This window comes from Canis lupus, chromosome 36, assembly GCF_003254725.2.
Source record: "Canis lupus dingo isolate Sandy chromosome 36, ASM325472v2, whole genome shotgun sequence".
Lineage (NCBI taxonomy): Eukaryota > Metazoa > Chordata > Mammalia > Carnivora > Canidae > Canis > Canis lupus.
The window spans coordinates 7,971,388-7,996,659 of NC_064278.1; the positions used below are offsets into that span (position 1 = coordinate 7,971,388).

General features: G+C 34.8%; 1 protein-coding gene across 2 annotated transcripts in view; it reads right to left on the reverse strand.

Annotated features, from left to right (window-relative positions):
• Positions 1-25,272, reverse strand: part of KCNH7 (potassium voltage-gated channel subfamily H member 7) — a 478,835-nt gene that overhangs the window by 27,703 nt on the left and 425,860 nt on the right. The window contains exons 10-12 of one of the 2 annotated variants that reach the window (XM_049106394.1): positions 7,519-7,762; positions 4,397-4,602; positions 2,607-2,706 (exon numbers count right to left, since the gene is read on the reverse strand). In XM_049106394.1, the coding sequence (XP_048962351.1) occupies positions 2,607-2,706; positions 4,397-4,602; positions 7,519-7,762 (550 nt within the window). Of the gene's footprint in view, positions 1-2,606; positions 2,707-4,396; positions 4,603-7,518; positions 7,772-25,272 lie in introns of both variants that reach the window. The other variant, XM_025471042.3, reaches the window with a different exon arrangement.

Genomic DNA, 25,272 nt, shown 5'->3' on the forward strand with positions numbered 1-25,272 from the left:
CCAATTCAACAAATATGTATCAACCATTCTTTGTTAAAGGAATCTGCAGTTTGATAGAGAAAAAGGACAATAAGCATTAACCACTGTGCAGGGCAGATTTTGACAATATCACCAAAGGAAAGTGACATGGGAATTCATAAAAGAAGGAGAATTTACATATTTGGGGAAATCAAGAAAAGAGTTCATATTGAGAACCATCTCTCTACTTGCTAGATAAGATGCTGTCCAATTCATGAATTGCTTATAAAGTCAATTATATCTCCCAGAAAAAAGTTTATACTGAATACATCATTGGAAATTAACCATAACAAGAAAAAGGTAATTTTAGTAGATGAAAAAGTGGTGTGGTATGATTGCATGTGCCTGTGTTAGAGAACAGGGAGGTAAATTCTGACTAAAGGAATGATATTAGCAAAAAGACAGAAATTATTTACATGGAAAAGAGGGCAGTTTAGTTTCCTTGAAGTGTAAAGTAAGTTGAAGCTGGAAGATGAGCTGCCCCAGGGAGAAAATTCAGAGAGAAAGGGGCCAAGGAGAGAACTTGGATGAAGAAGGTAAAAAGAGGAAGAGAATCAAAAGGAAGATGTTCAAATTCTATTTCGTTAATTAATTCACCCTTTCAACAAATATTTGCTGAATACCTGCTATGAGACAAGCACTGAAGTTATAGGTGACTAAATAGCTCCCACCTCCATGGAGCTTAGGGTCTAGGAGGAAACAAGATTGATTAAATAGGGATGCCTGGGTGGTTCAGTTGGTTAAGCGTCTGCCTTTGGCTCAGGTCATGATTCCAGAACCCTGGCGTCAGGCTCCCTGCTCAGTGGGGAGCCTGCTTCTCCCTCTCCCTCTGCAGCTCCCCTTGCTTGTGCTTGCTCTCTCTTTCTCTCTCTGTCAAATAAATAAATAAATAAATAAATAAATATTTAAAAAAACATTGATTAAATAATGGTGCAAATAGACACAGAAGTACAACTGGAATTAATGCTGCAAAATAGAGGAGTTGCTGGGAGAAAGATAGCTTGGGGTTGTTGAGGGAAAGGAAAGTCCTTAGAAGGGACGTTCTTTAAATATGTGCATGACATAAACATAATTGCATTTAGAAAAAAAAAAAAATCACCAGTGGCCCAGTGTAGGGAATAGATGAGAAAGGGCAAGCTGGGTGTGGGGAGGTGAGTTGTGATACTGTTTCAGTATTCTGGGTGACAGATTAGAGTAGCTTGGCCTAGAGTTGTAGCTAAGAAGGTATAGAAAAGTGAACCAAAAGGGACCCTGTGTGAAGACTAAATGAATGTACTGGAGCAGCAATAACAAGACTTGTTGCCAGAGTTGATGGAGAGGTTGAGAGAGGGTCACCTCCTGGATAGATACATGGTTTGTGCAATTGATTGGGTGGTGGTTCCATTTTTAGAGACATGGCAATTGATAGACAGGTTTTGGGAGGGACATCATGAGTTCAATTTAGGAAATGCTGGGTTTGAGCCACCCTTGAGATTTCAAGTTGATGGTTTAATAGGCAGTTGGATACATGAAGTTAAAGCTCACATGGTCTGGGATTAAGATATAAATATTCACATATTTTATGTGAGAATATAATTAAACAATATAAATGAGATCACACAGGGAAAAGTTCTTATAGAATGAGAAGAAAAGAGGGCCTAGAGCCACACCTTGAGAAATTCTAGTAACTAATAACTGGTTTAGAAGATAACGATGCTGTAATTCTCTTCAGGGAATTACTGAGCGTTAGAAGGAAAATTGGAAGAAGGTATCATCACAGATGACCAGAGAACGCTGCTCAAGAAAAAGAGGGGGCTTGTTCTGCTGAGAACCAAATAAGGTTTAGACTAGAACGCTTGTCAGATCAGCATGGGGCAAGAGTGGAGACTTCTTCAGGAAAACCCTCTCTTACCAACCCAAGCACAATTAAATACACCTTCATCTGGGTTTCCACTGAGGTATGAGGTTCTTCCTTCACCTCTCTGCTATTTTTATTCAAAATTACAAAAGATGTGGCTTCTCCCTTCTTAGGGAAGGTAGGGGCTGTTTTACACAATTAGTTTCTCGGAAATTGAGTGGTTCTCTAGAAATGTGAAATGTGAAATATTGGTTGAATACATGAGTAAAACATAAAGAATAGTTAGAGGGGCAGAAAAAGTCAGAGAGGACAAGGAGTGGCAGGTCCCTCGGAGTGTAAGGATGACGAGGTCTAACCAATACCACCTTCAACCACGTCATACATGTAAGAGGATTGAGCACTCAGGCTGTAACAAGGGTCCTCCCTCCAGAACACTCTGGTCAGGTCTTTGAGTGCAGTTATTCAACTATTAATTGGCCTCCTTTTCTCTCTCTCTCTCTCTCTTTTTCTTTTTTTACCCAGCCTACTCTGTATCTCTTTCTGTGATGTCTCCATCAGATGGCTTTGCTGAATGACATCATTGAGAGCTAGCAATCAGTCACCCTACCATTAGCTACTGAAAAAAGCAAAGGATCTGCCTAAATCTGAATGAAACTCCCCCTGGAAAGCAGCAGTAACTGAGTATTTAGCTAGAAGAGCTAATAACCACATGCTGTACATTTATTTAAACTTTAGAAATAAAATGACTTACCTTTATCTCCTTCACTATCGAATGAGAATTTCCTTCTTCGTAGTTTACAGTTGTCTCCTTCAGAATCATTCACGGACTGTGATCGTAGTAAGAGATCAGCCTTTGTTAACGGACATGAAGATAAAATGGAAGATTACTCAATTTGAACATAATGTTATGTCAGTAAATTGCTTACTGTTTCATATCATTTCAAGCACTTTGAGGCTTATTTATTAGATCGCAGGCAAATGGCTACAATACTTTGCTTCCTGGTTGTCTCTAAATTATAAAATGGGCTGATAGACTAATTCTAGTAGTTTCACCATCTGATGAGGAAATCATAGTTACAGAAGCTATTTATCAGAAATGTTTGAGGATAATGTCAACATTTAGAGACAACATAATCTTTCATGTGGAATGTAACTTGGTAAGGTTAAAGTAAAAATAATAATTTAAAATATTGTTTTACTGTGGAGAAAAAAGTTAAAGTCAATTATAACTAGCTATGATGTTTAAATACATGGAAATGATTGCAAAGTTAAATTTTACAACAATAAATATAAGGTTAAATTCAATGAACACTGTGCTTTAAGCATTTTATTATTTTGAGCTATTATTATATTCCCAGTCCCTCCTTCCTCCTCCTCTGGATAATATTATCATTCTTGTAATAAAAATGGAAGCTCCCAAATAAATAAAACAAATGGAAGCTCCTATTTTTTGTATTTGGTTGCTGCCTAAACTTTTTCTGTAAAGTTCTTGTTTTTCAAGGCAAAATCAGAATGAGGTTGGTGACATTAAACTGAAATCTTAAGAAAGTACTGAATTCATAAAAAAAAATGCTCTTGATAACTTGACCCTCTTATCACCTAGATATTTCTCAACTTCTCAGTATTTTGAAAAGAAGCAATTATCTGAGCTGGTGCTTCGGGTATTAAACGGTACCCTGGTGATCTTACAAGTTTATCCTCTTTAAGTCTCTCATAGTAGCTGAGAATGATTGTAACTCTGGGAGAATTAAATCTACTACCTTTTACCTCACTATTGACTTGAGGATTTTTTTTCTAGAGAATATATTTGGACACTTGGAAGTGTCAAAAGCTCAACATTTGGTTTCTGACAAAAAGCTATTTAGAATCAGAGCTGGGGTAATGAGGTTTGGGGGGAAAGAAGGAGAAATAAACTAGTAATAAACAAATTGCAGGCTGCAATTCTATATTCTTAGAATAGTGACAAGCCATAAAAACACATTTTCATAGTAGAAGAGAGTGAGGGATACAAGTGCTACACTAATTTTGACTCAGGTTTAAGCCTGATTAATTTATATTCTGTGATTTGGAAATTGTGTGAAACATGGGCCTAAATTTGAATGAGTTTAATTTTTTTTCATTATTATTGAAAAGACCTTGCTAACAAGTGTGTGGTATAAATAATATCCGGGAAAATATTTTTAACCCTGGTGTAAGATAAGCTTTTCAAGTGGACTTTCAATAGCCTAGGATCACCCATTTCTTACAAAGAATTGATACACTCAGTATAAACCATGGCTATTTTAAATCCAGTGTGTCACCTAAGAGTTCCTGAAAGGTCAAATTTAGTTGACTTACTTAAAGTTATCCAGTTTATTTGAAAGTAATTAGACTGAATTCCTTCCATATAATTTAGAAATTCCAACATGAAGTTGGCTTTTCCTTCCAAGTGTTTAGAAATGGTAAAGTTTGGCTATATTTTGCTTGATCTTTCAGAAGTATTTTGGCAACCTAAGAATAAAGTGTCACAAGTACAAAAATAAGCAGACCATTAACATCTACCTTTGCACTCTCATGTCTTAGGTTAAAAGTCAACTCTAGATTTGTGAGAAAGTGATCGGAAAACTCAGGATACATATCCAGAACTTCTAGCAAGTCTTCTCTCTGGATCTTATGCAAGTCACAGTATGTAAGAGCTCTCACATCCGCATTAGACTTCCCCGGTTTAGCATAAAGATGAACCATTTCTCCAAAGATATCGTTTTTTCCTAAAAAAATAAAAAATTAAAAAATTAAAAAGGAGGTAAAAGGAAGTTCGGACTTCATGTTTTCTTCCTAAGAGTACAAGAAGACCACTGACCAAGCCCTGGACCAAAGACTTCAAATGGAAGATCCCATGGCCAACAGACACTCGGGCAGCAAAATGATACTACCTCCTCCTGACTGCCTCAGTCATGTTTGTTTGCTGAGTGGAGTTTTACCTCTTAACATACTGGTCCTAGTATAATTCCTATTCTTTCCTTGCTTTGATTCTTTGGTTAAATATCTAGGGATGCCGCAAATATGACTTTAGTCTGCTCAGCTCTATAAGGCTAGGAAAGGGTCTTGCCACATAGTCGGTGTGGTCTAATTTTGTCAATCCAGGAATATGAATCTGGCAGTGATCAGATTCACAAACTTTCTATCTCAGGATGGTCTTGTGGGGGGGGGGTGATGCCAAGCACTGGGGTCTAGTGGAACCCTTTCAATACTAAGAGGACTAGTGTTGTAATTTGAACACATCTTGTTTCCTTTGGTAACCACGTTTGGATTTGGCCTTGATGAATCTGTCCAATTGTTTAATAAGTCTAGTTTTATTTATAGTCTTGCCTTTTTACCAAATGGCCTTTATTCTAAAAGTGTGTCCTTCTTGCTTTCTTGCCAAACCTGGGATTATTTCAGTATCTGGCTTTCTGATGGGTCCTCCTCATCCCCTCTGCCTAGCCACATGCTGCCTGCTCTTTCAGGCTTTGTTCAATAATGAGGATGATGTCAGCAACAACAAATGCTTATTGAGAATTAAGTAGGTGCCAGGCACTGTGTCAAATGCTTAGGTGAATTATCTCATTTAATCCCCAAAATAATCTCATAAAGAAATTACTACTTATTACCTAAATATTATGACCAATGAAAGAAGATTAAAGAGGTAAACTGATTAGGTCAAGGTCACCTACTTTGTTGGGTGAAGGGTGGGAGAGAGTAGCCATGATTAAATCCCATGCATTCTGACTCCAGTCAAAATCATTTCACACTTGGTATGTTTGATCTTCTCCCAATATTTTACTAGAATGGCCACTTTGTTTTTTCTGTCTCTAAATGTTAAGACACTTAAAAATTATACCTGTGGAATACATGCTTAATAATTACTGCTAAGTTATTGATCATATAACTTTTAAAGGTTGTCAATGGCAGTGTAAAATGGTACTTTCTTACATGTATCATGAAGCTTCTTTTCAGATTTAGAAAAAAACTTTCTGGATCTGTTAAGTTAGTTTTTGATAGTTTATATATACTCGATTATGGAAATTATCAAAGACTTTTAAACTATAAAACTCTAATTGGTCAAAAATATCTTACTTTAAATGTGAATCAGAGAGAAATCAGAGAGCATATCTCCATGACAGAATTTGATATGGGCAAGACTATATTAACTTTGTTTTTAATAAATACTTTACTTCAAACCTGTAATGAACAATCATAATTTGTGAAGATTTTACATGGCAATGGGACAGACAAAGAGAATCTCTTGAAATTATACTTTTCATACTTTGGTTATGGATGTTGTCAAAGAAAAGCTCTCAACTAAATTCAGCATGAGCTTTGTGTTTTAATTAGTTTACATGACTGTAAATGAGCAAAAACTATACCAGTGTGTACTGCTTAACTACTCTAAAATTACTGTTTTATAAAGCGAGAAGGCTTGTTACCTCCCTGTAGAAGCTGGGGCAGGCAGATTCTAAGATCAGGAATGCAATGAAGCATGCTTCTTTTCTGGCAGCCTACAGAGCAAACTGTCAAGGCCAAACAGGGTGAAAGTCCAACTTTATTATGTAGCTGCTACCTGATTTATGTTTTTATTCTTTGCCTGCTTATTGAATCGTAAACCAAATTGTGCATCTTGTCAATCTGGGATTTAAAGAAAACTGTCACTATAATAAAATTATCAAAAAATATAGGAATTACTCAAACTTCATCCTATGCTAGGCCATACTCTGGTTTTGCACAGCAGCAAAGAAAACAGACAACATCCTGGTCCTTTGGATGTTAAAATCAAGAATCTAGTGAAAGGAAATAATTGAATCACATGCTCATTATTTAAATGGACCTAGATTTAAGCCACGGGACAACAAGGGGGTGCATATGTTCACAAATACTGGGGGTAGGCGTTCCCATGGGGAACCTGGGGCTTAACCTTCCTGGCTAGGTGGTAGAGGAGGAAATCTGATATTCTTTCTCTCTGCTCCTTTCCTCTTTCTCACTGTTCTAATATTCAGAAGAAGTCCTATAAGTTCACACTGACTAAATTTGGTCTTGAAGAGACAGATTGGACAGATGGACTTTCTTTTGCACCCAAACCAGTTTAATTTACTAGTAATTTCAATCTCTTCACCACCTTTATCCCTGGGTGCTAAGTTCATAGCTCTCTATATTACTTAGGTAAGGTTTTATATAATTCCATCTGATGGGACATAGCAGGTAAAAGTGCACAGCAAATAGATGAAATTTATCAACACATAAATGCAGTTCATGACAGGGCATTCGTGCACGCTAGCGAGTATCTTACAATGTACACATTTTATTTAAGGTGTTAAGGGCGCTAGCATGAATCCAAGGTTCTCCAACATGAAAAGCAAAATGTTGACTATTTTCATATATTTGGCCTCAAATGCTTAAGTAGCTGCCAAGAATTAAAAAGAGTCATGGAAATGTTTACACATCAGAGAAAAAGTGAGACAGTCAAGAAAACATACTTTCTGCAAGGTCAATTTGATTTGGATTGAATTTTAAATAAAGCTTTAAGATTACCGATCAGTCTTAAATAGTACTCATAGATGAATAGATCAGTCCTGTTTTCTATCTTTTTAAACTACACATCACAGCAGCTACTAACTCAATTTGTCACCATCCAGTTCTGAAACACTCACCCAGAATAGCTACCACAATGTCATCTTTGAGGATTTCAATGGAGCCTCTGGATAGGAAATAAAGTGCAGTGAGGACATCCCCACAGTGAACCAGGGTGTCTCCTGGAGGTGCATGGGTTGTCTTGAACTTCATTGCCAAAGCTCTAAGGCAACCTTTACTCGCCCCCCGAAAGGCTTTGCAGTTTTGCAGCAAAGTCTGGTTGAGATGTAGACAAATGTCAGCTTGTAAACATTCTGGGAAGCCCTTTAGGACCTGAAGAAAAAAACATAAAGAGTTTCATACTACCAGTGCACAGGGTACATCCACCTGAGAAGTAAAGTCTATTTCTTGCTCACAGAGCTGCAGGTGTAGTCATTGTCACACGAGTTCTTACTACGCTTCTACCTCGCCTGCCTTACTGAATGCTTGGTGTGCTAAACATGTCAGAATTTTAACTCGAATACTTGTTCTCTGAATTAACTGCAGGCATTCAGACTCAACACAAGTGCCGTCTCATTAAAATGTAATGCCTATGTTTCACACTGCTTCTCATTCCCTGCATTATGTGAGGTAGTATCATACTGTGCACATAGATAATGTAATGTGACAATTAGTAAGACATAACTAATGAAAGGCGATGCAGCTCAAAAGACAACCTTTTAAAGGAATCTCAAGTCAGTTTGGATCGCTGTCTCTGGTACACTTCTTAATTGTAACTAGTAAAAATAGTGATCCTGAAAGAACTATGGTATTTTTAGTGTCATATACCAGAGAGTGCTCTTAGGTAGCAGTACGTGGAATATTTGTTTCATATGCCTACAATTAATACTAAATATTTTGGTAAGCACTGAAAATAGAGAAAGGGAAGGAGAATGGCAACCATACTTGAAGTATAGTTATGTTTTCAGAACAGGAAATTGTGCCAAAGTTTACAGTGCAGATGTAAAGCTTCTAACAACACTACTGTTTTGACAACCTATTCAGTGACTAAATTAAATCTTGTAGAAGAGATTAAATAATAGCTTGTGACAAGTGCCATTCAATTTAAACTGTATACAATTTTATACTATTTTATAAAATTCCCAGTATACAATGGACCAAAGACACTCAACTCTCGCTTCTCTGTGTCTTAGCTTATTTTGGGTGTCATAGATAGTTTTAATTCTCATGTTGACTTTCCTCTGTCAGTAAAAATAAATCCACTTAAATGTGCTTTGGAGTATGGGGGAGAGGCTTAATAATGTTATTTTAGGATTTCCTAACTTTGGGGTCAATCTTGCTATTGTTGTTCCATAGAGCTAAAAGTAATCAGGAATTATTCATACAGAAAATTGAAATGTATATGGTCCACAGAAGAACTACAAATTAGACCATATTTGAGTTAACTTAAATTTATTTTTACCTTAAATGTTAAAGCAGTCACAAGTGTACTGTTTCTGTAGGACCACTGTGTGATGTAGTTGGTCGGACTGGCCATGGTATCATACAAACAGATCAATGAGAGATCTAAAACATTACAGCCACTAACTCAAATCTTGTTTCCTTTGTATAGTCACTTACAGAAATGGGTCAAGGGTGTTTTAGAAGAAAACTCACAGAATATGAGTTCTGGTCTTGAATTTGCCACAGGTTGACACTTGTGCAAGTCACTTCATCTATCTGTGTTTCTTTGCCAGAGAATAAGAGCTTTTTTGATTTTGAAATTTGTTATAAGTTACCAGTAAATAGTGGGCCAATTTCTAGACACTGCTTACCCAGCTCCACATGGCTGTAGGAATTCAGACATTTACCCTGAAGTTTCTATATTACCTGGCTCAGACCCCAAAGAAATGAGCCTTCCTCTTATCTGAATTCCTGGGCACTCTTCTGAAACCTCTGTCCTTAATTCCATCGTTCAGACGTTGTCTACATGACTGGACTCCTACCAGATTTCCTGCTTGGACTGAAATCCTCGCCAAATCGATAACTTGCCTAGTCTTTGCCCATTTCTGCTTTTTGGGGGCTAGAGGCTCTTTCTCCACTCTTTGTCATATCCTAACAACTCAGCTCCTCTCATAAAACCAGGCCTCTGGTAGATCACTGATTCCTTCTACTTGTCTAAATGATCACATGGAATTTTGGCAAGTGATGCTAGACTAGAGTTAAGCATAGTTTACACAGTGTTTTCTGAAATGGAGCTACTTTATTTAAGGATGCTATAGTAGGAAAATCCCAGTTCACTGTCTTCCTGCATATGATTTCCTTTTCCTCCTGAAGCCCACTGTTGTGGGCTTCTCAGATGTTCCCATACAGATAAAAACATAAAGAGTATCATGCCAAGTAACAAGGTAACATGTCTATTTTTCTCCTAAGATTTGGGTATAAAAATGTACAAAAAGACATTTATATTTCACATAAATGGGGAAGTAGCACTTTTCCTATAATAGTTTGGATGAGATTATTGAGCTTGTAACTGCTATTACTGGCATTTTCCTGTGTTATACTTCCTGAGTATAGCCTGCTTATAAAAGGAAAAATTGTGCATGTGTGTGCGTGTGCGTGCTTTGAATTAGAAGGTGCAGATGAGCTAGAGGTAGGGGTTACTCATTTCTCTGAGTATGTTAGATGAGCTATGGAATCAGGCATGAGTTGAAGTTCTAGTTCTGACACTAGTTGTGAATTGGTTAATTCAGTTAACTTTTCTTGAGATTCAGTTTTTTCAACTGTAAAAATAATTAATAATACCTACTTCATAGGATTGTGCCCACAATTAAATGTGATCATGTATGTAAATTATCCCATCCATTCTGCGGAACAGTTTACTCTTGACTCCTTTCTTTCTTTCTTTCTTTCTTTCTTTCTTTCTTTCTTTCTTTCTTTCTTTCTTTCCTTCTTTCTTTCTTTCTTTCTTTCTTTCTTTCTTTCTTTCTTTCTTTTTTTCTTCTTTCTTTTTTTTCTTTCTTGTCACACACATTGCTCCTAAAGAACTGGTAAATTCTCTTTAGCTAAAAATTGAGAAATATAACAACCAATGAATTCTTCCTGGTTTCTTTGGTGAATAAGAAATTCACCACTAAGTTTTGTGTTCCATTGCTTCAACAGTTTAAGGTTTTTTATTCTTCTCCTCTCTCTAACTTTTGTTTCCTGTTTCTGACTTGTGTTAAATGTTTTGGCTTCCTTGCACTTAGGTTTTCACTGTGACTTGTCTTAAATGCTTTTTGTAAGTAGGCAGTTACTAAATCAATACAAATGTGTTCTTGGAATGCCAATTTTCTTAGAATCACTCACGAAGTCATACAAAGTATTTGGGAAAGTTTTTCAACACTATTCTCAAATGTCCTTGTTGGTTTTTTGTTGTTGCTTTGTTTTGTTTTGTTTTAATAATAAATTTATTTTTTATTGGTGTTCAATTTGCCAACATACAGAATAACACCCTGTGCTCATCCCATCAAGTTCCCCCCTCAGTGCCCGTCCTTGTTAAGTGTCATTTCCTTGCATTTATACTGTCAGATGTGACTCCCATTGGAAAGAATGGCCTCAAGTTGGAGGTAGCACAGAGTTTCACAGAGAAGTTTTTGCTTGCTCAGGGAAAAGACATGCACATGTTGGCATGAAGGACTTATCTGGATTAAGGAATTCTCCGGTGGTGTTAGCGTTTCACTATCTTTCTTAATTTTCTTAAGTTAGTTACATAGATCACTTAAGTAAAAGTCAATAGAAGTTAACATTTAGTAATTGAATCTCTTACTAGCCCAGAGGTTTAAATGTCTCACATAAGTTAGCAGCTTTGGAATCTGGGGTATGCCTAAGAAATGGGACTTTAAAAGCAGAGTTAAAAGAGAGAGCTTATAGAGAAATAGAGTAGGAGAACATTGAAAAGACTGAGGATAATGGGGTAGATTTAAGTAGTATTCATCCTAGACTCCCATTACTATTGGTCTCAGCTGTGTTGCCTTCCTTACTTCCTATTCATTATACTTTTTTTTTTATCAGGTTTGATTCCTCTGCTAAACCACTTAATATGAAACTTCCTCACTTAACACTCAAATATTAGCATTTTTATCAGGTCTAGCAGATCTGGTTGTACAGAGAAGGTATGCCAAGCACACAGGTATCACGATGCAAGCTGGTTTAGTGATTGTTATAATTACTTCCACTACACTATACATAACCTTCTTGTCTGTCAAGTTCTGAAGCTCTGAGGGTACACAGCACTTGACACTGTATCTCGAGTCATTATTTATTGAGTTGATTTGATTTCATAGACCAAGTAGCATGATCCAGAATCAGGCTCATGGTCTGCAGCTTGAAAAAATCGTTCTCTTCTTTTAGAAAATATGTAATAAGTATCTACTCTATACCGAGCACTTGACTAGGCATGGAAGCATTACGATGGGGAAAAAAACCAAAACATGTTCCGAACATATACCTGGCTCTTAAGCCTTTCTCTAAATGCCCAGATTTATATATGTAAATATATATATATATAGTCAGAATTTCCCACACTTCACTTTGCATGGACGTTTATAGTATACGTTTGGACATTTATAATACTAATGGTTGTTCAAACGAACCTTCAATATACAGTTAATTTAAGGTGAGTGAAAAGCTCCAATTTAACTTTTCTAATATTTGCAGTTATGGGGCATTTTAAAAACTTCCTGACGTTCCAGAAAATGTTTTCAAGGCTGATAAAAAATCCCATGTCTTTATTATGGTATAATGTTATTTGAATATTTTATAAATCTAAGGTTAACTTTCTTTCACTCAACTTTATGTGAATAAAACTCTCTGCAATCCTCAACTTACATAAGACAAATGAGACATTCATTATTGTAAGTGAGCTTGAAATGCCTTCTGTGACTACTAAAAGGAATCAACCCCATAGCATAGAACCAAAGGACATTGGCTTAAGGACATTCAAATAAGAATGGCCCAACAACTACACAAGAATATAGTATTATTAAATCAAACTAAAACTCTTGAAGAAATCATAGAAAGAGAGAGAAAACTGAAATAATTATCCCATAGATAACACCTATCAGACATGATCAGATATTAATTCAGAAGTATTTAACTTTATACTAACCTTCCCTCAAATGTGTGTCTACTGGCTCACATGTAGTGGAATAAATACTACAATATTATTAATATTTGCAATTATGCATTGAGTGAATTCAAATTTTCTCCATACTGAGCAATGAATACAAAATTTAGAAAACAGTGGAGTTGAGGTTAATGTAGCCCTGCAATTTATGATTTGATATGAGTATGTTCATCAAAATGACATTAGTCTCATTTACTTTTTAATAAGTAGATCCTTAAATTAAACTTATATACTTATGCCAATAAAACAATTATGGTACCTATTTTATGTATTGAGGTTTCAATGAAAAATAATTTTGGTTCATGTCTATGACAGATTACAATTAGAGAAATGTGTCTTGAGATTCAGTCAGTGGAGTCTGAGAAGAAGAAAATTAATCAATATTAATTAAGATTATTATTATTTTTTAAGAAACCATTATATCACCCTTCATGGTGGGGCCTACTTTCTATTGGATTTTGCTCTGGAAATAGTTCTTTTATAATCAAATTTCAACACAATTTTGTCTTTTAACAGTAACTATGTGTCCTATGGGTCAGGCAGGTGATTTATGGTCTTAAAACCGTGATTCTCTTTCCCACTCAGTTTAAGGCTTCCTTTTATTCTAGGAGTCTTCATGCTCCTGGCCCCACCAGTTGCAGGAGAGAACTTTATTTCCTCATACCTGGATGCTGATAGATAAGGATTTTCAAATAAAGTTAAAAATTCACAATATATTGATAATAAACTCATTATTCCTTCCTCAAATTTAAGACACATGATTCAGTGCTTACTGTCTCTTACCTTGGATTGCAAAATGCTCTTGTATGGTGGGTACACTTTCTAGGTTCTGTTAGAAGAGTATCAACAATGGGATTTTTACCATGACTCTCTCCAGATACTATCTATAGTTTTGGAAACCCTCTATTTGCTTTAGAAAGGACCAAAATATATTTTCTTATAGATAACCTCCTATCCAGATAATATTGGAAAATTGATTTATGTTGTAATGGCTAGTTTCTGATTTGTTTCACCTAGTATAGCTGCAGAGGGGTACATTCCCAAAGGTAGGCTGAAAAGGACACCATGAGAAAGACAGTCTGAGTATGTTAAATGTTTACCCTAAACAGCAAATTAATCTTATAAACAAATTTGGTAACTATGATAACTGATATTAGGAAATTTTCTGAGGAAATTCTCTGGTTCATTAAATACACTTAGATCTTGACAAATTAGGATTATTCAAAACACAAATTAACACTCCCTATGAAACACTAAACCTCAAGTGTGATTATCAAATAGATGATGCAAATAATATGTTAAATCTTAAGTCTCTGCCCTAGAGTATAGCCTTAATATTTTATAGCATTTTCTGATTCTAATAGAATCATTGCCATGTAGGCATTCAGCATTTGGTAAATCTTTACCACTTATATTACCACTTATAAGATACCAAACCTCGATTTTTGTTGTTTCTGAAAGCTAATGTATTCCCTAATTTTGAGGTCATCCCAGGTCATATCATTGCTATGGTTATGATTTATCGTTAAGAAATAGGAAGCACGCGTTTTTCATGTACCCTTGGTTTAATACTTCATGTTTAGCCACTGATCATGATAAGTAGGTTCTCTTAGCAGTTTTAAACATTTAAGTACACATTCCCTAGTCTGAAACTCAAACTGCTTTGCTATCTGCTTTCTCATTTTACCTTCATGTGGCTAATGGGAATAAGGGATTATTTCATTGTACAGGAAGGGCATCATACCTGGCCAGATCGTTGGCAAAGCAAAGTATTAAGTAATCCTTAGCATGGGCCATCATAACCCTTAAGAAAATTAATTTTCTACGTGTAACTTTTCAACATTTGTCACATGCAGATATAATTTAGAAGCAAAATAATGAACAGAACAAAAACTTGCCACACACAGACATGGGAAACAATGTCATAAATCCTGACCTGGTTTTGGTACAAGTAAAGGTTCCCTGAAAAATTAAAGTTTTCCCGCCTGCTTCTCCTTGCCTCTCTGGCAAATCTCACCACCAGTTAACAGCATAATATGTGAGATGATTCTTTGCTTTCAGAAAGACACTCAAACTTTAAATTGACCCCAATTAAGTCAGGGCCAGGGATGAGTTGGAGTGTGGGTAATGATGAGTAAGGCGGGGAGGATTTATTGCTTTTACATACATGTCCTTGTTACCCAGACTCTGGAGTTCTGCTAATTCAGCAAGAGCCTGAGTTTAAAAAGTGCATTAGGATTTATGGTATGAGGTCCCAAAGATTAGCCAACCGTAGAACCTACCAGGGTTTTTAAATGTAATAGGAGGAATCTGGATAAGGAGAAACAATTTTGGGACCTTCCCCTCAACCCAACTATTTGAGACAAAGAGTGAGAGAAAGTATTAACAAAATATAACTGTAGTGGGGTCTATTGGATGCTTTGCAAATACTTCTCAAATGGATTGATTGTAAATGACCTGAGCTTGCTTACAAAGAAAGAGAGAGGGGGTGCAATCTTCCAGGTAATGAAAAGAATGATTTAAGTACCACTTTGTACTTGATATGCCATCTTGAACTTAAATCTAGTTGTATGTTTCTGAAACATTTCTCATGTGATAATATTTTAGAACCATAATTTGATTGACTTATCAACTTTATATAAGGAATAGAGAGTGGTTAATTACCTATTTATTTATTTATTTATTACCCCATTTTTTAAATGTAAAGCTGATGCATAATTGCATTTGGGATTTTAATTGTGGAAGAACTAAGACTTCAAATTTTGTCTAGGATTCCATCACCTATTGTGACTTGCCACAGCTAGCTGTCCGTTAGATTGGATGTTTAAAGTTGTTCCCAATAGGTTCCCCATTCATTTAATTTATTGGTTTTATCAACAGCTAACACAGAATAGGAATGTAGCATAAATGTAATTTTCTAGTACCAGATAGGGTATTTGTACCAGTTAGGGTATTTGTACCAGTTAAGGTATTTGTTCCTCAGAAAGATTAGAGCCAGACAACAATTCCAATTGTTTTCTAGAGAAAGCAATGACTGTATCAGCAATTATATATTTTTTTCACAAAATAGGAGAAGCTCTCAAAATAGAATTTTTCTTCCTCCTATCAGATTCCTTTTCTGTAAAATGTATTGATTCTTGCTGCCCCAGCACTCTGAATGTTCCAGTATTGTCCCTGTACATTTTTATTTCCACTAACTGAATTCTAAACCCGCTGTGTTTGCTCTGAAACCTATTTATGCTGGCTGTAACTTGTCAGTGGAATTATATAATTTAATCATATTTTACATAAAAAAATAAAATATGTGTAAAAAAAAGGAAAGCAGGTTTCCCTCATCTCCATGACAATAAAGCTAAATGCTTTGGAAAATCTTTATAAAAGATGAGTTATTTTAAAAATTGCAACTACAGATTGCTTCTACTTTAAGTGTAGGAGCTTTAACACTTATAAAAGTAGAAATGTTACATAGTCCATTAACTCTGATTATAATCCAAAAAATTAAAAATATTTAAAAATGACCAGAAAATCAGAAATATATGGAAATTAAGAACCACACTCTATGATAACCTTTGAATCAAAGAAGAAATAATGTAAAAAAGCAATAAAAGGAGAACATGTCATATTAAAACCCATGAAACCACAGAAAAGATTGCATTGAGAGGAAAATTCTCAATGCCTTCATTATTATAGAAGAAAGATTCAAATAATAAATGACCTTAATACAATGTTAAAAATAATAGGACAATCCAAAGGAATAAAATAAAAGGGGGAATTAATGAAGGCAAACTCTGGAAATAAAAAAAGGGGGAATTAATGAAGGCAAACTCTGCTACTTCCTGGAACAGTAGCAAGTATAAATTCATGCAAAGGCTAGTTCCTTGAACAAAATCCAGTGGAATTTATAAATTTTTCAAAAGCCTGTTAAAGGGAAGGAGAACAAAAATATACAAGTTTAGGAATGAGAAAGCAGGTGTACCTTTTGATACAGAAAAGATTAAGTGAATTAGAAGAGAATTCTACATGCAATTTTACAACAACTTTGACAGCCTACATGAAATGGATGAATTCTTCACAAAACATACATTACCAAATTGACCAAGGAAGAAACAGAATAGATAATTACCATGGTAGAGTCGGAATGGTGACCTACTATGAAAACCTCCAGGACCACATGGTTTTACAGATGATTTCTTTAACAGTTAAAGAGCATATGAGTATGCACTGATATCATTATAAAATAGATGCAAAACTTGAAAAAATTTACTAATCAACAAAATCAACAAAGAACCAAAAACTGTATGACCAATTAGGATTGATTTCAGGAATGCAAAGATATTTTAAAAGTATGAGTCTTAATGGTGAAGTTATTTGTATTGAAATTAGCTGCTACTATTCAAAATTTTTTTGGAGGATCTAATGAACTAAAAATCATAATACACAGTATTTAAAAAGAGAATGAATCTATTTATTTTTGATGCTGATATGACTGTGTATCTAGAACATCCAAGAGGAAATCCTCAAGGAAATCCCTCCAATACCCCAAACTAAACAAAATTATATTAAACTAAGAAAAAGTCCTATCAAAACAAAGCATGGAATTTGTTAAGGTGGCTGTAACGAAGACAGTTTTACTCCCTATTACCTATAAGTAGGTAAAAATGGAAATATGCCATATATTTCATTTGTTTGACTATACTGTATAAAATTTAAAAGTAAATTTAACAACGAAGATAAGAATTTCTCAGAGGAAAATGATAACATTTCATCGAAGGAGATTTTATTTTTAAAGATCTAAACCAGAGTTCTCAATCCTGGCTACTTATTAGAACAAACATACAAAAATACTGATGCTTGGATTTCACTATAAGCAATTCTGATTTAATTGTTGTAAAGTGGATCTGAAAGCACTGAAGTTTGGTTAATGCATTTTTAGATGATTTTATTGTGCAGCAAGGATAAGAACTTAATATATGAATTCCAAAGTTATGCAAAAATTAACGTAAAATTCATAGGAAAGGGTTAGCAGCAGGCTTACAATCTATTCTCTATATTTCCTGAGGAACATCTGTAAAGAAAAGTGACCAGCTAATGACAAAACATTAGTGATTTGCTCCTGGCAAACACACTAAGGAGATGGGGTACTTCCTATCTGTAGAGTATTTCTAGCAGGATGTATGTTATCTAAATTACTATGGTAAACAAATCTTTCATTAAAATATTTATAGGACATGGCTTCCTGGAAAATGTTATGTAGGCTCTGCAACTTTCAGACTATAAAATGTAGAAGTTTAGTGACCAAAAGAGTTTCATTGTGCTTGAGTGTTAAGCCATTACATACACTATTTAAGGACCCGCTATGTTACATCTGAGCCAGAACACATACTAATATGGCAAGGAAGAACCTCCACGTTTTGCTTATGCCTTATGATTACATACATTCTTGAAATTGTTGGTAAAGTTTGATATTGGTTATAATTTCTGACTCTTGTTAGCCAGAGTTGACAATCTGATCATCGGATTATCTCAAAAGCCAACATGGAGTTTGTTGTAATTGAATAAAAATAGTCATATATCTTATCTGGAAGAATAAGTACTCTCAAGTAGCTAGGGAAATCAGAAAAACAAGATTAGTTAGGGTTGACCTACTTTGTCAGATATTAAAGCATGATAGAAAGCCACTAAGTACAAATCATTATTATATTGTCGTAAGAATGAACTAATAGAGATACTTTGACAGCAAAGATAGGTACACCAACTGTATTTGACAATTTAATGTATAAACAAGGTGGTATTTTAAATCAATAGAAAAAGAATGACTTATTTATATTCTAGAAGTATTATTTTCTATTCACATAAAGAAAATAATTCACAAGACTACATTTCAAACAGAATACAGAATTTTCATTCTAATCATGTAACAGAATTTGTAAGAAAATCTGGGAAACTACTTGTATAATCCATAGGTTTAGTAGGACCTTTGAAAATCAGGACAAGACCTCTGAACTATATAAGAAAAGTTGACTAATTGGACTATATCTTAAAAAAAAAAAACACTTTTAAATCCAAAAGATTTTTTTTAAATCAAAACCAACACATTGAAAAGAGATTGGAAACAAACTGCAATATAGATGACGAAGCATTAGGATCTGTAATTCACAATTTTTTCTTATAAAATGATAAGAAAAAGATGAAAAACTATACAAAAATGCTATATAGAGATATATAGGTAATTCATAGGGGAAACAACCCGATTAACCATACCTGCTTTGTTATAATGCTCTGACCTCACTGCTTGGTGTCTGCTGTTCAACACTAAGCACCGATCATAGGTAAAGCAGAGAAAATTAGAGTTAGATTCTGGGCTAAAGCCCCTGTCTTAGAAAACACAACTAATGCTCCTCATATTTCCTCATATTCATACATAGTGATTCACAATTAGAACAGGTGAGGGATAGAAATGGAACAATATGATTCTGACAATAATTACACCTATGTGGAGTGAGTCTTTGATTTATCTTCCTACTCTGGTAGGTGTTTCTAGCTACTGATCTCTTTTAGTTAGCATTTTGATCTGAGAAGATTATCAGTGGAGTGGGAAAAGATGAATTAACATAGCTCCAGAGTATTAAAATGTACCATCTGAGGTGCCAGACTCCTGAATAAGAAAGATCCTTATCATTCCTAAGTTGAGTATAGAATTCTACTAGGGGGGTGACCCACTTGATTAATAGGAGCCCAAGACGCAAACAAAAAAGAGACTTTTTTTTTTTTTTTTTAGGAATATCTGCTATGAAAGAGGCAATGATTATTTATTTTCCATTCATGCTCATCCTCATGGATAGCAATATGTCTAAACCAAGAAAAACAAAATATATGTAAATTCCCTGAATACTGTGGCCTTTAGGCTATTAAGAGCAATTGGACTAGATGAGCTTACTTTTGTTTATTTTCACCCTTAAAAAGTGATTTAAAAAACTTTGACATATTGGGTGGAATATTTACATATCCATTTCAATATGAATTCCCAGACCCCTGTAATGTCTCAAATAATTCTTCCACTAAGTAATACTGGATTTTTATTTTGAGAGAAATTGCAAATGGTTTGATTTCATTAAGTTTGATAATGCTGAGTTGCTCTAATAGTTGAATTAAAAGGACCTTAAAGTCATGTTTACAAAGAACAGTTTAAAACAGAATTTTGGTGTCTTGATGTTTTTCCATATTTTAATTATTGATTAAACCCGTGTTGAATATTAAGTGATCTTAAATTGAGTTTAAATTTCTCCTGTGTTTCTAAGACTCCAAAGAAAATATTTGAAAACATGTCACATTCTCCAGCATGAGAAATTGCCCTCTAGAGTCCCGTTTGAAAGTACCATTATTTTAAGGAGTTAAAAAAAATAATAATTTGAGGCAACATTTCCGCTATCCTCCTACTGGAAGAGGAACATTATTAATGAATGGAGAAACTGTAGTATGTTCATTGCTCAGTGTGGTGTTTCTGCAATGACTGTTTTTCATGTGTAAAGCCTGAGGCCATGCTGTCATTTCTCTCGGCTCAGAAACCACTAAAGACAAGATTTTACTGTTAAGAACTCCCTTTGCACAGAAGCGGCATGATGCCAGCTGTAAATAAGTCCTTCTTGATAATGGTTGGAGCCCAGGATGAAGTGACCATAATCATTTGTGAAACATGATTGAGCACATACCATTTGTGACCCGAAAATACCAGATGTCTGTCTTAAGCCTGATATTGTTCATGTCAGGGGGTTCCAGATGGTATTTATTGTTCTCTCTGGTATTTTTGAGACTTTAGAGTGGATAGCTTGGTGAAAATAGGAAGGACGTGGGCCTTGTTCTTTCGTAAGCACCTGTTGTTCAGGTACTGGCTATAGTAGGCAAGTATGTGTGCTAGTAGGAAATTTCTTGACAGTTCAAAATTTTACCACCTACATACATAATTTTTGTAGAGCCAGGCAGTTCCTGTTAACTAATCAGCATGCCTCTGAAAATATCTTTTAAAGTACGTTGTAGACAAGTATTTTAATTCAACTCTTAAGGTAACTAGGTATTTCTTTATAAAAAACTAAAAGATGTCACCAGTCCTAAGGATCACTATCATTTAAATTCAGGTTTTGCCCTATTTTTAAATGTGTGGTTTTATTTGCAAGGCTGTGTAGAGAAGCTGCATGTTTTTCAAAATTTGGCGATATTTTCAATGCTTTTTGCACACTGCTGATTTTAGACCTATGCTTTTTTGTTAAAATACTATTAGCCAAACAAAAAATATCTATGCAAATTACACAGGTTTGCCTATGTAAAAATTGTGTTGTGCTATTGATATCTTTCAATGTAAGTGATCTTATTTTCCGAAGAATTCTTAGAAATAGAATCCTTGCTTACTAGAGGAACAAATATGAGGGCACCATGTTTTTTAATCATTTTATTAAGCTTTATGACTAATGAATCAAAGGTTTTTCATTAACCATATTTATCAATTTGACTGTGTAAAGGATCATTAGGAACAGTTAAGGGGGAATAAAAACAATATGGTGAAGATAAGCTATACATTTTTAATGAAGTTTAATGTCACAAGGATTGTTTTTACATGAGTTGCTGACCGAAAGACCCATCGCTGCCTTTCACTATGGTGTATCAAAATGGTCCATGAGTGGAGGAGATTTGAATGTAAAGGTCTGGCATAGATGAAGTCATTTCAGTAAGTATACAGAACGGGTACAACAAAGTTTTTGTTGGCATAGAGTTAGACTGTGGATGCAGATACAATCAATGCTAGTTAAATAGATAGTAGTTAGTAGTAAGTAGTAGTAGGTGGGTAGTAGCTAGTAGCTAAGGTCAGTAGTTAGTTAGCAAAGGGTACTCATGGGTAGCAAAGGAGCTTTGGAAAAGAGCCTTGGAAGGAAAGGAAATCAGATTTTCACTAACATGGCTCTTAGACAACACATCAACTCCAGGGAGTAAGAATTTCTTTAGACAATATGCCATTATTTATTAGTTTTGTTTCCATTTTGATTGGCATTATTTGTTGGGGCCATTATAAGTGAATTCTTTGTCAGAGAGTTCCACTGTGATTCTAAACATTTTTAGCCTATGATATTGACTCTTAATTGAAATCTTGAAAAATTCTCCCCCTCTTTAATCTTCTCCTGTCTTATACCTCCTCCCTTCTGAGGACCTGATGTACTATCTGCTTAACCAAAGAGACTGGACCATATAGTGCTAGTGCCATTGAGTTTTCTTCTTTATTCCTCAAAGCCAGTGCCTCTACCCTTTCTTTTTTCATTCCTGCCTGTCTTTAGGGAAAATGTGTCTATCTACCCTGATGAAACATTATTCCTCTTCCTATGTTTTTAGTCCAACTCCTTTCTATGGCTGTTTCTCAAAATTTTCTCCATTAATACCCCTCTCCAAAAAGAGGTCAGTTGCTCCTTTCCTTCCTAAAATAAATTTTAAAAAGTTGTTTCTGCACCACTTGCCTAATTCTTCCTTGAGCTTCCCCCCCTCCATGAGTCTTTATTTCTGAACCAGTTTTTACCTGAAATGATCCCCTTCTGTTCTCTGCCATCAACAATTCATCATCAAAGAAAACTAGAAGCCCACTATAGAAAGCAAAAGAGTAGGCAGCAGATAGCTTAGAATCTCCATCCTTCAAGTGGAAAAACTTCCATAATTACTGTTCTATACATTTGGCATGTTTGAGTTCTGGTACTTTAAAACATTTGACAATGACAAGTGAATGACATTGCAGAGAGGTTAAGTGACTTGTCCAAGATTCGTGGCAAATTGTAGAGCTAATGTTTTGGTCTTCTGAATTCCTATTTCTGATTTGTTTTATATTATTAGGCATTACAAGGGGGGCATTTTTAGGCTAAGAAATAAAACTCTTCATTAAATGTTCATAAAGTTTTTTTCCCATGTCAATATGATTTTAGATTCTGAATCAGTTTTTGTATAAATGATTTATTTCTCTCAATCCAGAATGATGTATAGAGCATGGCTATTGGTGGTCTTCTTCATTCAAGCCAGGCTCTTATATGTAGTATGAAGAAACTCGTCTCTGCACTGACATGGAAGATGATTTTCAGTTCTTGCCAATGTTGTAGCTAAAATCAATGTTGAATAATGTCAGAGAGTTTCAGACTGGGTCAGAGGACAGCTTTGATTGGGGCAAATTTCTTGAGATACTTTCAGTCTTAATCTGAGAAAGTATCTTCTTTTCCTAACTAGTCAAATTTGGGGGAGAAGATGGGAACGGGTTTCCAGAATTTACCTGTAGATATTTTTGAGATAATTTTCACTATTCCTAAGCCTAACATCTGGTACAAAAGAACACTTTCTTTCCTCTAACTTAATTATCCTAACCCTTTTCCTTTTGTACTCTCTACCATTTTATTTGATTGAAAGGGAGCCCATAAATGTCTCCAAAATTCTTTTGGTTCTGGAACATTCTGGCAATAGCTATTTCACAGAAAGCAAAATATCCAGGAATAAGAAATATGGCTGTATATTTTAGGTCGATTATTTCCTATGTTTGGGGGATCTATCAAGCAATTAAAAGTTTTGGATTATGAAAAATAATTTTGAGTCAATTAATACAGTGTGATTGGAAAATCTGTACCCCATTTTGACATGGCTGAACAGTAAAAAAATTACCTGAAGTTTCATGAGAAATTATACTTAAGTTTATACTTAAATGAAATAATGTGAAATGCTGATGCAAAATACAACAGTTTAGTGTACTTTTATGTATCACAATACATAAATTTAAATTATTACTAATTACTATTTAGTTGATAATAAAGTAATAAGACACAGGGATCATAACAATGTGGTTTTGGAGGTAAAAAATCCACTTTGATTTCTTCTTTTTTAAAAAAAAATCTCTCAATAGTCTAAGAGTACAGTTGCTTTTCTCTAACTTTGTTTTGTACATCGTGCTTAATAAACAAGCATCTTCCATTTGCTGAGTTTTCAGTAATCTTGCACTTTGATTATTTACTCACTTTGTAGTCACAAGATGAGAAATGTAGACACTGTGTACAAACAAGAAGTTCGTGCAAAGTCAAGCTCTCAAAACCACATGCAAGACTCAGTGGCACATGGTTTAGAGCTCACACACTCCAGGATCATGTAATACAGGCATGCAGATGAGAGGAAAGAAAAGCACCTACATCATGAAAATAGAGGATGATGAAAGAGAATGACATTTTCTTTATGACAATTATCTAATGCAAACCGTATACCCATAACCTTTACCAGAGTGGAGGAAGGAGCAGATAAGTGCCTTTTTGTGGGGAGGGGGAAACTGTATATAAATATTACTAGAGGTCAAGTTGTTGTTAAAGTTAAGGACTTCTAATCTGAACTTGGCCTCTTCAGGTTATCTTCCCCAGTTCCTTGCTTTGTATTTCCTCTGCTATATCATGCAATAAAGATCAGAACTAACATTGGAAATCATTTAACAAGCTCTAAACCTGACAGATAACAAGGGTATTCTCCACAATTTACACGAGAATTAAATTGGATATAAATACCTCCTGTTCTTACCGGTGGGTGTTGTGATTCCATGTATTAAGGTGTGAAGCAGACAGGAAAGAGATAAATCTTTCATAAGTACATTGTAAATAGGCAAGTGGTATATAAACCATATTCATAGGTAATAGAGTCAAACAATGAAAGGTAAATAGTTGTCAAAAAATAGGCTTTATCACAAAAATGTCACAAAACTAGTTATATGGAGAGGGGATGTACAATAAATGTTTATTACTGTTATGGAAATAATCTGGCGGTATGGAACAACAAAATTGAGTGACACGTGTTTTGATTAAAAATTCTTGACACTGCTTCAGCCAACCCAGCATTAGAGAATCCCCGATAGTTTCTGAATGCTGATATCTTTGTTCAACAATAATACAGATGGAAATACATAAAGTGATCAATTTGTACGTGCTTTCTTATGAGATTAAGGTGTTGTCTTAGTGATATCAATTTATCAAATTAATTTTCTCAAGTAACTTTGGAATAATTAGAAATAACTCATGGAATTCAGTTAGGCTTTTATATAAAATGTGCTAATTGATTAGCTTTTCAAATTAAAATATTTATAATGGCATGTCCTTACTTCTCAGTCAATAGATCACATGCGGCTTTGATAAACTTATCCTATATGGCTTTCAAAGTGGCAATGTTTGTAATGTCTTCTGTCCTTTGACTTCTAATTTTGAACCTTTGCTTTTTTATTAGGATATTACTGTTCAAATAAAAAATGTCGATCTAAATTGGATAGGCTCACTTGTGCAAAAAGTATATTAGGCTGTTCCTGTCATTAAATGTGAGTAGTTTTATTTTCTGAAGAATAAACTTATAAACTGCGTCTTTGTCCAGTGGAGTAGTTGCTAGATGGGAAGTCATCATATTTTTAATCTTTCTTAATAGGTCTGTGATATGCCATAGAATTTGGATGTGTCACATAATTATCTTTAGGAATCAGTCTCTATAGCTAAACAGATCAAAATAATGTGTGTAATTCACCTAACAATAAAAAGAGCTCTTTAGACCATGGGCATGTTATTAACTGTATTGATTTTTAAGCATTGATAGAGGTGGGAAGAATTATGAAAAGTTATCGTTGATGTTGAATTTGCTTAAAAGTTATGAAGAAATCCAT